General features: G+C 44.6%; 1 protein-coding gene across 1 annotated transcript in view; it reads right to left on the reverse strand.

The window, feature by feature from the left end:
* Window positions 1-1203: 1203 nt before the first annotated feature.
* The window catches only part of LOC311322583 (UDP-glucuronosyltransferase-like), a gene marked incomplete at both ends in the record, with an annotated part of 49436 nt that continues 35915 nt past the window's right edge, over window positions 1204-14724 (reverse strand). Inside the window, 3 exons of the mRNA XM_084454670.1 lie at window positions 1204-1493; window positions 1645-1732; window positions 2001-2045. Of these exons, the coding sequence (XP_084310796.1) occupies window positions 1204-1493; window positions 1645-1732; window positions 2001-2045 (423 nt within the window). The remainder of the gene's footprint in view (window positions 1494-1644; window positions 1733-2000; window positions 2046-14724) is intronic.

Genomic DNA, 14724 nt, shown 5'->3' on the forward strand with positions numbered 1-14724 from the left:
AATTATGTTGACTGACCGTGTGTAGTTTAAATTTTTTCACGACTTTGACGATGGACGGTTTTCATTATGATAATAATAATAAGTATTATTATTACAATACACTTTAATTGTATAACACCTTTCATACAAATAAATGCAGCTCAAATTTCTTTACAACAGAATGTACATGCCTGGAGTGCTTCACATAAAAATAGACAAAATAAAGAATAAACAGGAAAAAAACGATGGAAGATAAAACACAATAAAATATGTCTAGTTGACAATAGCGTTACTCTTATCTACTGTAACGTTATGGCTCTAGCCATGTTTTTCCCTACAACGTTCTCTACAACTGCAATGGATATAAAGTCTGCCAATGGAACACGCTTTCAAATCCATACCTACCAAAATGGAATGAACAGCTAACATAAGCTGAATTAAGAAACTTGCTGCTTGACCTTTCAACTTTATCTGACAGTGGGTGAGTGAACATGTGTCCTTCTCTTACTGCCTCGCCGGAGGCATTGCCAGTATTTTGCCAGTATTCTCTTATCAGATTAGCACAGCGTCTCCTGTGATTCACTCCTCCTATACGTATGATGGATCATGTAACTAATAAAGGATATGGAATTTTCAAGCTTGAATCTAATGCATCAAGTGAATGTTGCAAAATAATCGAGAGATATAACACACTTACGCACGCACACACACACAAACACACACACACAGTCTTTGTCTAATATTAGTCAGACATTCACTTCCTTCAACCTGCTCCTTAATTACTGACACTCAATCAAAACCAGAGAGACGCGGTCAAGACATTTACTCCGCCTTCGTCTCCAGAGTCCTGTCACGCATTTATGGAAACAGAACAGGCAGCCCTTGATAGTCGGCACGATAACTACAAGTACGACAAGAAGGAGGCCACTGACATCCAGACTGAGATACTGGAGCCAGGTCAGGTCATGAGCAGCCGGCCTGAGATGCTCCGCTCCTTTGTGCCTCATAACGAACTCAGTCCAGAACTCCAGCGGCTCGGAGGGACGGTCCCTGAGCACTGAGGAGAGCTGAACCATCTCCTCTTTGTAACCGTGGAGACAGGACTGAACAGATTCATGCTCCAGCTACTCTCCTTGAAATGGATGCTTTCAATAAGCGTACAATACCAATGAGGACTTCCAGGGGCATCAGCATTCGGATGTTAAGAATATCTGGACCCTTAGATTAGACCCAGGCAAATGAGCAGTTATAATGGTGACAGTACATGGGGATGAGTGTTATCGGACATTGCTTCATATCTGACTTTATGTCATTGATGACCTTGTTGGGAGTCTCTAGCAGTTTTTCGGACATCACGTCAAAGATGCTGAGGACGTCTGCCACGCCGCGGACCACCACGTTGTCCGGCTGGTCACCAAACAATGGCGGCATCACCATGGGAATGCCGTTGCAGACACTCTCATAGATTCCATGTGATCCTCCGTGGGTGATGAAGGCTCTGGCCTTGGGATGACCTACAGGAAACCCAAAGACGACAGTCAAAATTAGTTGGGGAAATGTATTTCCCCTCTACACAAAAGTATCAGGTGTAAGCACATCATAGTAATACTCGTTTAACTCATGTTTTTCTCCTGAAATTAGATGTTTGAAGGAGATAGGACCCACCCAGAAGATCATTCTGAGGGAGCCACTTCATGACCTTGACGTTCGTGGGAGCGTTGTCTGGGATGGGCCCAGTGTATCTCCACACAACCTGAAACACAAACAGCAACGCATTCCATGAAGAGACTTCAGTGACTAAAGATAAGGCACATACAATATGTGTGTGTGACAGCTAATGTGAGATAATGAGATAAGGCAGATTCAGATTCAGTTTAGGGATATTATGCTTAAGGATTACGTAGCAAATGATAGCCTACTGCATGTTGAGGTAGTAGTGCAAGTCTATTACAGTATGTTGCTTTGGGGCTTGAAAGGTTGTGTTGAATTGAATGTCAGCCACACCTCCATCCAGCTCTTAACCTTTGAGGAATCTTTCTGAAAGCATCATAGAACTGGTTGTCTTTCTCCTCATCCAAGACAGCGAGGAGGCCAGTTTAAAGACAACAAAGCCTTCCTCTCCAGATCCGCCTACAAACCTCTCCAGGTCCTGCAGAGACTATAGAGAAGTTTCCTCACAAGAACCAGGCTCTCTGCTGTAAAGCAGGAACAATCTCTATCCTGAGTGAAGGTTAAAATACCTCTTTCTGCTGATTACTGGAGGTGTGGCCTGAAATCTTTTTGATGCTTGTGTGATTTCCACGTAGGATTTTGTGTGTAAGTCAAGTTTGTGAATGGTTCACAGACATGAGTGCGAATTCAATGTAAATCAAATCCACTGGTCTCTTAAGTTGAACACTCACTGGAAAAGGAGTTTCTGAAAAGTGAAAATGTGTCCTTCTCACCGCCTGGCTGTAGCCATTCCCAGTGGTCTCTTAATGGATTAGCGCGGCGTCTCCTGTGATTCACTCATCAACATAACAATATGCTAATGCGGATGACGCACATGTTTTTTCTTATGTTTTTAATGAGTAACTTTGGATAGAATATCTGTTTCCTTTGCATTATCTGTGCCTTTCCGAATAACGTATCTGTATTCGGGGCCATCCCTTTTCCCCTGTTCTCTTTATGTTCTGTTATAATGTTGAAGATATTGTATCTATATGTGGGTTCACTTTCAAACAAACACTTCTGAAGATAAGAACCCAATACCAGCCTCTCTGCGTCCTTTTTGACCTGATGATCACCTGTTGTGACCTTAATCGACTCACTCGCTTCATTCCTTTGGGCTTAGGAATTTTTTTTAGGTATGAGGCCACTTTAGATATGAGGAGCTGCAGTGGTTTTGTTCTCTACATTATTACTTATCTAATGATCATCACTGATCTTAACAACTCCTCCCACTGCTGCTTGGACCTGCTGGTCCAGTTAGTTACATTCCTCATACAGTAAGGCTTCTGTTACTGTGTTTTGGCTATTGTAGTTCACATTACTCCTAATTACAGTGCATTAAACATTGTTATTTGTAAATAAATATACATTCAGAGCGGTATACCATAAAGTAAGTTTTTAACATATAGATTAGAGCATATAGATATAGAGAACATATAGTTAATGTTTGTTGTATGTAGTGCTTGTGCCTATTGTATTGTGGGGTACTGCGGTGTGGGGGCTTTAAGAAAATGTATTTTGATCCAGCATTGGGGCTCAAAATGTTAAATTAACTTTATGTACTGTAACAACCAAACTCATTACATTGTCACACAAATACAATACTAGTTGCATCAGCAGGAACTAGTTATTTTCAGAAAAAATATTGAAAGACATGTTTTGGGGAGCCCAGAGAGAAGAATGGCAGACCTTTGACAAAATAAGTTGACCCATAAATGCATACATATTGTGACAAAAACTGCATTTCTTCATGAAGTAATGAAAAGATTAGCTCGGACACTTTCATGCTACAAAATGTTGACTTTTACTAGACAACACTTTGAGCCTCTTCTTTCCATCTGGTCATCTTACAAACAGTATGTGTATCCTTTCAACTTTTCATGTTCATAAAGTAAGAAAGGAAAAATAAAAAATGTGATTTGTGGTAATGTTTGCCCATTGCACAGTGCATTACAAGGGGTTTGCATAGCTTGTGCATCAAAGGGTTAACTCTGTGACTTTATACCAATGCTTGAGTGTATGGGAAAGATAATACACACTGGAGGCATACAGTAATCATTGTTTGTAAGACCATTGGTTTCCATAAATATTGTCCAGTAGTCGAAATAAATGATATATGCAAGAATCAGGGTTTTGTTGTTGTATATGGGGACAGGTTTGTGTATAGAGTGATTACTATTCCTATGTATGTAAAAGTACAATGGCAATAGTTATATTATGATTCTGATTATATCAAGATCATTATCTATCTATCTATCTATCTATCTATCTATCTATCTATCTATCATTAAGCTACTAGATAGGTAGGGTTAACATACAAAGATTTTAAATAGACACGTAGGAAGGCAAAAATACCAATATTCTTTGGTCACCTCAGGTGGTACCAAAATCTGGATTGGCCCCTGGACTATATAGATACTGAATTCTAGGAAAAACGTGTGTGTGTGTGTGTGTGTGTGTGTGGATCATAATCTAGCTCCCTTTTTTGTTAAAATAATGAAGTCTCCGACGCAACTTCAGGCGAGGCAGGGACGTCAATGCCGGGCTAATCTGCAGAGGCTAATCAGTCACACCCTGTATGACGCAACCCACCAGCTGACTGTCAGCTGTCATAGCATTGGTTCAGCTCGCTAGAGTGCTAGATCGCGGCCCACTCTGATCGTCATAGAGGCAGGGGGCTAGATGCCGTTCCCTCTTCCGGCACTCCGGGCCAAGCGACCCAGAGGGGGGGAACATCTAGATTGCCTCCCCCTTCTAACGCACTTTCCACATGTGTGGAAGGCAGGGGGCCCCCCGAACAGAGCACACCGCCAAAATTCATATGCTGTATATTGTTGCATGCTAATAAATGGGTCAATTTTGACTAAAGTGATCTCGACTGAAATATATTTTACTGCTTTCCATACTTTGTCTTCCATACTTTCATCATAACCTAATATTCATAATAATTGTATCTATACTTTCCGCACTCTCTGAGGTGGATGCCTGGTTCTCACAGTCTACCAGCCTACACGTCAGTCACCAGAGGCCATTTCCAACAAACATACATCTTGGGACAGGCCAGTAGATCCAGGACAGCATCAGTCGCTGGCTAAATAATTCTGAATAATTCTGCTGCTCTGACTGCCTTCTCTCTCGCTCTGAGCCATACCCAGAATTGTTGTGGCAGCATCTCTGAAAGTAACTTGATCACATTTCACTCTTTGGAGCAAGTTCATCAACCAGTTCAGTCCCTCACTCACTGTAGCAGAGTTTCCTGGGAGTCTACTATTACTTTGTCTCCAAGGTTATGGCAAAATAAGCTTTATTTGTTTTTCTCAGCAATCCATCTTGTGTGGACAGGGCCCAGGGCAATGGTCCAAGAGGATGAGAAAGGATATCTTCCATTATGTAGACTGTGCCCTTGTGCCATCATTATAGGTCCAAACAAGGATCTGTCTTCTTTCAAGATGGCTGCCCTTCCACACATCACTGAAAGTTTTCAGCTTGTTGGTTTTATGGAGTCATGGAATTTCTTTGCTGGTGGGTCTTCATCTAGTCATTCATCCTTGAAGGTTGCATAGCATTGCTCACCAATCCCATATGCTTTTATCAGGTCAGAGGCAAGTGCCTTTGCCATAGGGATAGAATAGAAGAAGAATAGAATACAATAGAACGTGTATTTGCCATGTGTAACAGGTACAGGCACATTGGAATTCTTGTCACCGCTTGTCCTTACAGTATCTTATCAGTACTAATCAGTTCCTTATGGTCAGGTCACTTTCCTCTACTCAACAGCAGTATTATGGAACAGTCTTTCCGCTAAGAAAACATGACCACAGGGCTATCCAGCTTTAAGACATCCTCACGTAAGTGGTAATCAATAAAGGCATGCATAGGTTTGGTATTCCTTGTAGTGTGTAATTTTTCATTGTCAAAAATGTTAATGTAATTTTATGATGTCTGATTATCTATTTTATGAGTCTGAATATTCTTTGCACAATGTCTTTGCTGTTTTGCACCCAAATTGCATGTTGCACATCCTGCTTGCCTGAAGAGGACCGCAAGGGAAATAAGTCGCCAGACTTTATTGTGTTTTTAATCCTTGTCAGAATGGATTAATGATGTATCATTTCCCAACTGGGCAGCCCTATATGTATTTTAACATAATTTCTAATACAATCAATCAATCAATCAATCAATCAATCAATCAATCAATCAATCAACCAATCAATCAATCAATCAATCAATTCCTCCTTCTAGTCCTAGGTACGCAAGTAGACATTTAAGGTTCCCAAACTGTCAATTTACTATCCGTATTCTATCAGTCTAGAAACCCAATACCAGCCTATCTATGTCCTTTTATACCTGATGATCACCTGTTGTTACCTTAATCGATGTCAATGTCATCCTCATCTGCTTATCCCATCCGATCCTGAATGACTGTGTCTGTGTCCATGATAGAGGTAGATACTAATGAGCTCCCACTTCCCTGTAAATGGGTCGACCCATTAGTCCGTGTGTAAGTATGAGGCATAGCAGAAGGCATAGGTACTGTATGGGGCATCCCTAACAATATCTTATCAGATTGGTTCTTGGTCCCTGGTGCTGATATTCAAACCAGTCCAGCTTGGGATTCTCTGGATCTGTTTGCCTCGCAAGTGTCCACTAGATTCTTCTTGCAGGCAAGAAGAGCAGCTTCCTTGGTTTCCTGGACACAGTGTTCCCTGAATGGGAGTGGCTGTGGATCTGCTGCTTCCTGTTCTTGGTCCTCAATGGTGACTGATTTCTGCTTCATTTTCATGTGATTTACGCTTTCCAGTGAGTTTCATCAAGTCTTTCAATATTATCATTACATTACAGTCATTTAGCACATTTACACTTTTATCCAAAGTGACTTACAATACAGTAATTGCATTTAACATAGGTCGTCAGTGTACTACTACTAGCCATAACTCATTAAGAGCATAAGTGCATCTAGTGCTAAAATCAAAGTGCAAGAGTAGCAGAATATAAATCAACAGGTGATTAAGAGGAAGGATACTTCTTGAAGAGGTGAGTTTTGAGCCTGTGGCGAAAGATGGGCAACGTCTCTGCTGTCCTGACGTCAGTGGTCAGTTCATCGCACCACTGCAGGGCCCTGGACAGAGAAGAGCCGTGTAGGCTTCGGGATTGCGATAAATTTCCCAGGAGAGCATATTGAGACTGGTAAGATTATTACACCCTGTTCTTCCCATCTGGGAAAAGCACATGCATCATATTTTTCCCAACAATTCACTGGCCCTGTTGACTTCCATTGTAGCCGAGTGCATGTGAGTGAGCGTCTGAAGAACAACTAGCTAGCTCAATACTGAGCCGATATATGCCTATTTTCGCCATTGTAGTACCTTCATATTTTTATTTACATCATTTTGCCAGGTCCCAAAAAAGTTTTTTTGCCCCCCAGAGACTAAACGGGACTGAGTTGGGGGGCCGAATTGCTCTTTATCAACTTGTGATGCCCCAAGATATAGACTAACAAGAAATAATAGTGGAAGAAGGTAGCAGGCAGCATCCTGAGGGCTCGTCCTGGCTACCTCGTGTTTAGTGCAATATCTGCCACACAGCCTTTAGTTGCTATACTGTACCTCTCTCCTCCCAACCAAAACAGTTTTGCACGCTCTCTCTCTCTCTCTCTCTCTCTGTCTCTCTCTCTCACACACACACACACAAACACACACACACACCGATGCACACACTTCAAACAGGCCAGTGGGGTGCGACGCAATCCGTCTTGAGAAACAAACACCCACAGCTCCACTGAGGAGATAGATAACATCAAACATAGCCAGGAATGCTGCCTTTGCTTGCAACTAGTGCTACCCCAGGTAAACTCCCTTTCAAGAGATCCGTGACACAGATGGGGCTACTCCAGAAAAATAAAGATTATATAAAGATATTATCAAGAGTTCTATGTGAATACCTGTAAAGATAGTAGGCTACTACTGTTTCAGTTGCTGTTTAAATGATGTAATACTAACCAGCTGGCATACAAGTGAAATGACTGCTGCAGCGGGAACTTTGCTTGTCATAATTACTTGATCTGTGCAACCCCAACACTAATTATAACTAATAAAGGACTGGTCATTTTACTAGTGCAAAGAGCCTGTTTAAAATACACTTGCCATGTACTGCTCATTGCTATGCTTGAGCGCGTGTTGTTATAGATTTATTCTAATAATTAAGGAAAGAGTAGTCGAGAATGCCAAGGTTCATCTTTGCAAGTCCAAGCTGGTTACTTTTATTCCAAAATAGTTCACGAGTTTGCAAAGTTGGGCTCAAAGAGAAAGGAACATCCACCAAGAGCCACTATTATCAAGAAAACAGAGCATTATAAACAGTGTGGGTGTGACCTTACCTGCATATGCAAACTCACTAGCCAATTATCAGTGAGTAGGCTAGTTCTGAGGGTCAACAGCTGAAGTAAACATTACAGAGAGCAGAGATAGAAGGGAAAGGAGGGGACCCCTGGTGAGGTCTCATTGTTTAGGCCCATAGTGGGGTCTGGTCTGTCCGTTTGAGGATATTGTGGGTGATATCTTAAAACAGAGTTGCCGCAAAACCCAGAATCCTATTTTCCTTTCCCCTATGTGGCGTCCGTATACGTTCATCCGTAGGTCTATAAACAGGATTACGCAAAAAATACCAGGGGCCTCATTTATCAAAGAGCGTGTAAATTCCGGTGTAAAAGAGGGCGTACGACGAAAACGCGGAAAATGCGAAATCGAGCGTACGACGAGAATATATACACGCTTTTCGGATCTATCAAAAAGGTCGTACGCCCTTTTCTGCACGACTGGCGGGGAAGAGAGCGTACGCGCACGCGCCCCGTGTTCCGCCCTCGCCACGCCCTAATCCAACCATATATGGTCAAAACCATGAGTGGCCAAACGTGGTTTCCCGGAAGGAACCGGCTTAAAAAGCTAGCGTGGAGCACCCAGGCGGGACAATGAAACATGGAACGAAGAGCTAAGAAGAGGAACTTCTCGGAGACGGAGGTGCATGTGCTTGTTGGTGAGGTCCACGCGAGGAAGACAATCCTCTTCGGAAAGTATTAATAGCCTACCTTTGTCTGATTGCTCCTACAGCTTAGTAGCCTACTTTAGCTACGTTTTGTGCATCTAGGATTTGGCATACACGGACATACTGTAACATGTGGCTGTGAGGAAAGCAAACATTCTGTGGTAGGCTATGATTAAATTAGGACCAAAAACAGGGAACAATAACGCAGATGACCACTTCATAATGTTAGAACACATTAAACATTTTCCCCTCTGGGAAATTAAGACTCATCTAAATCACCCGGTAAATCACAGCATTTATTTGACTGCCAACAGAAAAACATATCAAATGAATATGGCTGCACAATGAAATGTTTAATGCATAATCAAGTTCACAGACAAACTCAAAGAAAATGATTGAAATTGTTTCTCCAGACTCTGACGTGGGGTGGGACTCAGAGGAGGGGGAGTCTGCAGTGGTCCTTGACCTGACGGTCGTGCCCCCGCGAGTTGTAGCCTCCACCTCCAGCGCCACGACCCCCAGTGCCTCCACCTCCAGCGCGCCGGCCTCCACCTTCTTATCAGCTTTGAATATATATCTTGCCAAACATAACACGGGATGATGTACAAGGAGGGGACAGATACCTAGTGAAAGTACTATTGGTTGCTAGTAAAAAGACAATAACGAGGGCTTGGTATAAGGTGGAACGCCCAACCAAGGAGCAGTGGCTGGGTGTTGTGGAGGAGATGTATGTTAGGGAGAGGTTCACGCATGCATTGAGGATGCAGGAAGGAAAGTTTGAAGGGAGATGGGAAAAATGGATGGATTATAGAAGGAAGTGTGATGATACCACTAATACTAAAATTGTCATATTTGAGTAAGAAAAAAAAGCTGCATGGATGGATGTACCCATAAGCTGTTATTGTAGGTTTTTATGTTTTATTGTATTGTCGTTGTATGGATGGAAAATGCTAATAAAGATTAAAAGTAAATAAGACAAAGAATATGTATCTTGGCTATGGACACACCAACAAGCCAGCCGTCACGCGCAGCGCCTGCCTCCAGTCTAGTCCCACCCTGCTGTGCGCCAGGATGAATGAGTCATGCGTGGAGCCAGGCCACCGTGCCACTACACTTGTGATGAGCATGTCACATATGATTTGGGTATTTCTAGTGTGCACATTTTAGCGATTCACATAGACGTATTCATTCACTGATGGTGCCCTTATGTGGGTGCAGTCGCCATCGCCGTCACCTCTTTGGAGTTCTATCTCGGCCAGTAGGCCGAGTAGCGCCGGATTCATTTAGGCTCGCATTACGCACAGGAGGACTGTCATTTATATGCTTACCAAAGAGCAAACAGGTCCACATGATCACATATTAATGACAATCTAATTGGTCAATTATTGCCGTTTGATGGAGTGCCTGCATTAGGTGTGTGACATATAGCGCGGAAAGGTTTGGGACAGCGCATAGGTTTAGTTTGGGGAACAAATCCATATCGGACCATTAATGAGCCGGTTAGAGGACACGTCTAATCTTGCATTGCGATATATGTTTGTGCTGAATTGGGCTATTAGCCTACATGTTTGTGCGTTCATGAACTGTCGCTCTTATTCTCTCCGTCAAACATAGTAATTCACCGACGCACCACCTGCGTCGCCAGTTCCCCCTGTGTTCAAAGAGGGCGTAGAACACCGTGTAAATCGGTACGACAACTTGAGAGGTGTCGTACAAAAGCGCGGAGAAAGGCGACTAAATTTCCGCCCTTTCGGCTTGATAAATCGCAATGTGGGGGGGGCAAATGGCGTACGCCTGAAATCGCGAAAAAGACCGTGTAAAAGAAGGCGTACCTCAATGATAAATGAGGCCCCAGGGCTGAGTTTCCCAGAGGCATCGTAGCGCTACGATGAACGCCGTAGCTTACGATGAACGTAGCGCTACGATGCCTCTGGGAAACTCAGCCCAGACCAATTTTCATGAAACCCGGTGGAGGGGTGTAGCATGGGCCACCGTAGAACCCATTACATTCTGGAGCGGATCCGAATCAAAGGGCGGGTCCACGAGACGCCTAAACATGGCCGGCTATTCAACTCCATTCATTTCTTGGACTTTGGCTTAGGGGCGAAAAATTCCCCTGATTCATTGTGAATGGGGGACTTGAAACGGCCATATCTCAACATGGGAAGGTCACAGAGACATTGGGTTTGGACTGGCATAGAACTGCCGACCTTACGAACGTACGTATGCGCGCACAGAGCCACAAAAGGCATGCATGGGAGGTCTGAGCTCTCTGAGCATCATTTCTAGTTTGCACTGTCATTTGTACTGTCCTGTCTTTTTCCTGCATCCTGTCTTTTGTTGTCTATTGATTGTATGATGTATTATGCACCAACAGTCCATCATTCCTAGCATGTGTGAAAACCTACCTGGCCACAATGAAATCTGACTCTGATTCTGATGTACAAATCTTGAAATTATTTAGGCAGGAAGGAGCAGAAGAAACCCTCAAGCCCCGCATTATACAATGACTGTTTTTGTTAGGTGTCTGTCTAAAACATAGTGAGAATGGTGAAGCTACAGTAGTCACTGTCCATCCACTGTCAGAATGGCCTGCACCTGTTCTAAACCACCATTGCTTATTCACCCAAGCCAAACCTCTCTCTCTCTCTCTCTCTCTCTCTCTCTCACACACACACACACACACACACATACACACACACACACAGTCACAACCCCTCTTGCTCAAATGCACACATGCTCACAGATAGATTAATTGGCAATTAAATGTGATAAATTCAAACTTGAGGAAACGGGTGAGAGAGAAAGACCACCAATTACTCCCTGTGTGTGTGTGTGTGTGTGTGTGTGTGTGTGTGTGTGTGTGTGTGTGTGTGTGTGTGTGTGTGTTGGCGCACCCTTACAGACCGAACACCCAACACAATGCATGGGCCACCATTAGCCTGAACACCATCTATTATTCACCTGTAGCCTACAGTTTAAACCTGACTGTTTATTCAGACATCAACGTGCTACATGGACCATCATTAGGGGAACACACAGCATGGCCACATGCACCCGATTCATCGGAATTCATTCATTGATTGCAGCTAATATGTTAACACACACCGAACACTCCAGTCCAGTATTTAAACAGGATTTTAAAGCATTAACAAAGCAGGTGATGTTGGAGACGTTGGCGATGCCTGCAGTCAGCCCTACCTGGTAAGAACTCGGATGGCAGGGTGTGTGTGTGTGTGTGTGTGTGTGGGGGGGGGGGGGGTAACATTACAAACAAGCACCCTTCCATGCCTACTCTACTTAATACAAGGCTTTTCTGCCGTCACGTAAGCCTGTGATTAAAGTCCGTACTTATCACCTATCGGTTCGATTTTCCCAAAGAAGTGTTGTAACATTGTTTTGACGAGAATGTTCAGCTCTGGGAAATTATTGATGACTGCTGTTAGTTTGTGTTCATGATGTCGAAGTAAAAGCTGGTGAGTTTCAGGATGCAGGTTACTTATTGGCTAACCGCTGGGAACGCCACGCCTCCGCCAGCCCGCAGTCCCGCTCCGTCATCCCAAACCACAAGGAATGAAATCAGCGTAACCTGGTTGCCGTCACCGAGAGAATTGGACTCGGGTCACCGTGGCAGTGCGGTAAATAATACCTCCATCATTGCAGCACCAGCGTCAACAAATCAGATTTCCGCACCTCATCCCTGGGAACTTTGCATACAGAGCTGGGACACACATACGCACACATGCACACACACGCACGCACACACAGAGACACACACACCAGCCTATGTATCTTCTCTTGCTCTCTCTCTCTTTCACACACACGCACACATGCACACACACACACACACACACAAATCTTGCATACATGTTCCATCTTGCTCTCTCTCTCCCCTTCTCTCTCTCTCCCTCTCTCTCTCTCACACACACACATACACACACAAACACACTCGAGCCTATGTACCTGATTATGCCACTAATGGCGCTGGTGGTCTTTGTTCTAGTGTGGGGAGAGAGTGTTATCTGTAATATCTCCTCATTACCGGCATGACAAGAACGGAGAGCTGACAATCTCATCATGTTCCCTTCAGGGGGGAGATGGGGCATGGTGATTGACTGACAGGCGCTTCTTTGATATGTGATGCTAATGGGTATAATATGTAAATATTAGGAGAGACGCTGGGAAAACCAGGCCCGTTGCGCGTTGTTTTCATACGTTTGTGTGTGTGTGCGTGCGTGTGTGTGTGTGTGTGCGCGCGCGCTACGTGTGTCATTACGGGCAGGCTAATGAATAAACATTTGACAAAACTAAATCAGGACTGATCAGAGCCGGGCGTCGTCGTCGGGGCGGGCGGCGGCGGTCGCCACGGGGAGACAGCGGCGGCGGAGGCGTGCCGTAATCGGAACGCGTGGCAAACAAAACGCCCCGCCAGGACTCCCCGTCAGCCCAACGTCCCCGGCGCTGGCGTGTCACTCATGACACCGCCTCAAGGTCGACGACTCATCACGCGCTCGCCTGCTGATGAAAAGAGACTGCAGAAGGCTTTTCCACGCCGAGCGATAAGGGCCTGTTAAGTGTGTTAGGTGACGCCGAGGGTCAGGTTATGTTGGGTTACATCTTTGTTGGATTCAACGGACCTGTTGTGTGTTTCAAAACAGGGAGCGAGCGAGCGTGGCTACCAAACAAATCAATTCGCCAGCATCCTGGCATGAGTGGGTGTGGTTTCAATGCACCTGTCCGTTGCTTCTTCTCACTTTGTCCGTAGTCCGTATCGACCATTGCTGGGCTCTCCTATGAATGAAAGTGCTCTTAAAATTATGGTGTGTGTGATCGGAATGTGTACTGTCTGTGTGTACAAAATGTAAAAAACTGTGTCACACCCACAGGTGTCAGGAATCATCTAACGACGAACAAAAAATCACTTCCTCATATTCCATCTTACGTCCTTGTTGGGTGGGACCAACTTTCAAAATAAAAGTTTGTAATTTTCATGACTTAGGTTAAACTACAACTTCATAAATAATAACGTAACTAGCTTTCTGGTTCCGACAGACCACAGATGTAGTAGATGAGAACGGCGGCCGGTACCGTCACGCTCGCTCTCACCTTCCTGGAATCCCGGAGATCCGATCGCGGACCGAAGTGGACCGGTGGCGCGGTGTTCCCGTCATTCGTGTGTTTGAAAGTGTTTGACTGAGATCAGACCCGAGCCTGAAAGCTGTCCCGTACCCGCTGACAGTGTTCAAAGAACGATGGCTGTGAAGAAGTGGAGAGGAAGGATGGACAGATGAAGGAGGGGATAGGAAGGAGAGACAGATGAAGAAGGGCAGAGGAAGGATGGACAGATGAAGGGGGGGAGAGGAAGGAGAGACAGATGAAGAAGGGGAGAGGAAGGAGAGACAGATGAAGAAGGGCAGAGGAAGGACTGAGATGAAGGAGGGGAGAGGAAGGATGGACAGATGAAGAAGGGGAGAGGAAGGAGAGATGAAGAAGGAGGGGAGAGGAAGGATGGACAGATGAAGAAGGGGAGAGGAAGCAGAGGAAGGAGAGGAAGGATGGACAGATGAAGGAGGGGAGAGGAAGGAGAGGAAGGAGACAGATGAAGGAGGGGAGAGGAAGGAGAGGAAGGATGGACAGATGAAGGAGGGGAGAGGAAGGAGAGGAAGGAGAAAGATGAAGGAGGGGAGAGGAAGGAGAGGAAGGATGGACAGATGAAGGAGGGGAGAGGAAGGATGGGGATCCTGGCTGATTATCTCCATCTCAGTTGTTTAAATCTCTCCCACATCGCTGAGTGAGGGACGGCTAGCGGATTAAGAGAAATGTCACTCTGTTATGATTAGGATTCTGCTTTCAACTCAGATCATAGATAGATAGAGAGAGAGAGAGAGAGAGAGAGAGAGAGAGAGAGAGAGAAAGAGAGAGGAGAACAGAGAGAGAGGCAGTCGTTGACGGCAACAGACGTGTGTCAGCAGACGACCAGAATCGGGAAACGGG

The sequence above is a fragment of the Borostomias antarcticus genome, assembly GCF_949987555.1.
Source record: "Borostomias antarcticus genome assembly, chromosome: 20".
Taxonomy (NCBI): Eukaryota; Metazoa; Chordata; class Actinopteri; order Stomiiformes; family Stomiidae; genus Borostomias; species Borostomias antarcticus.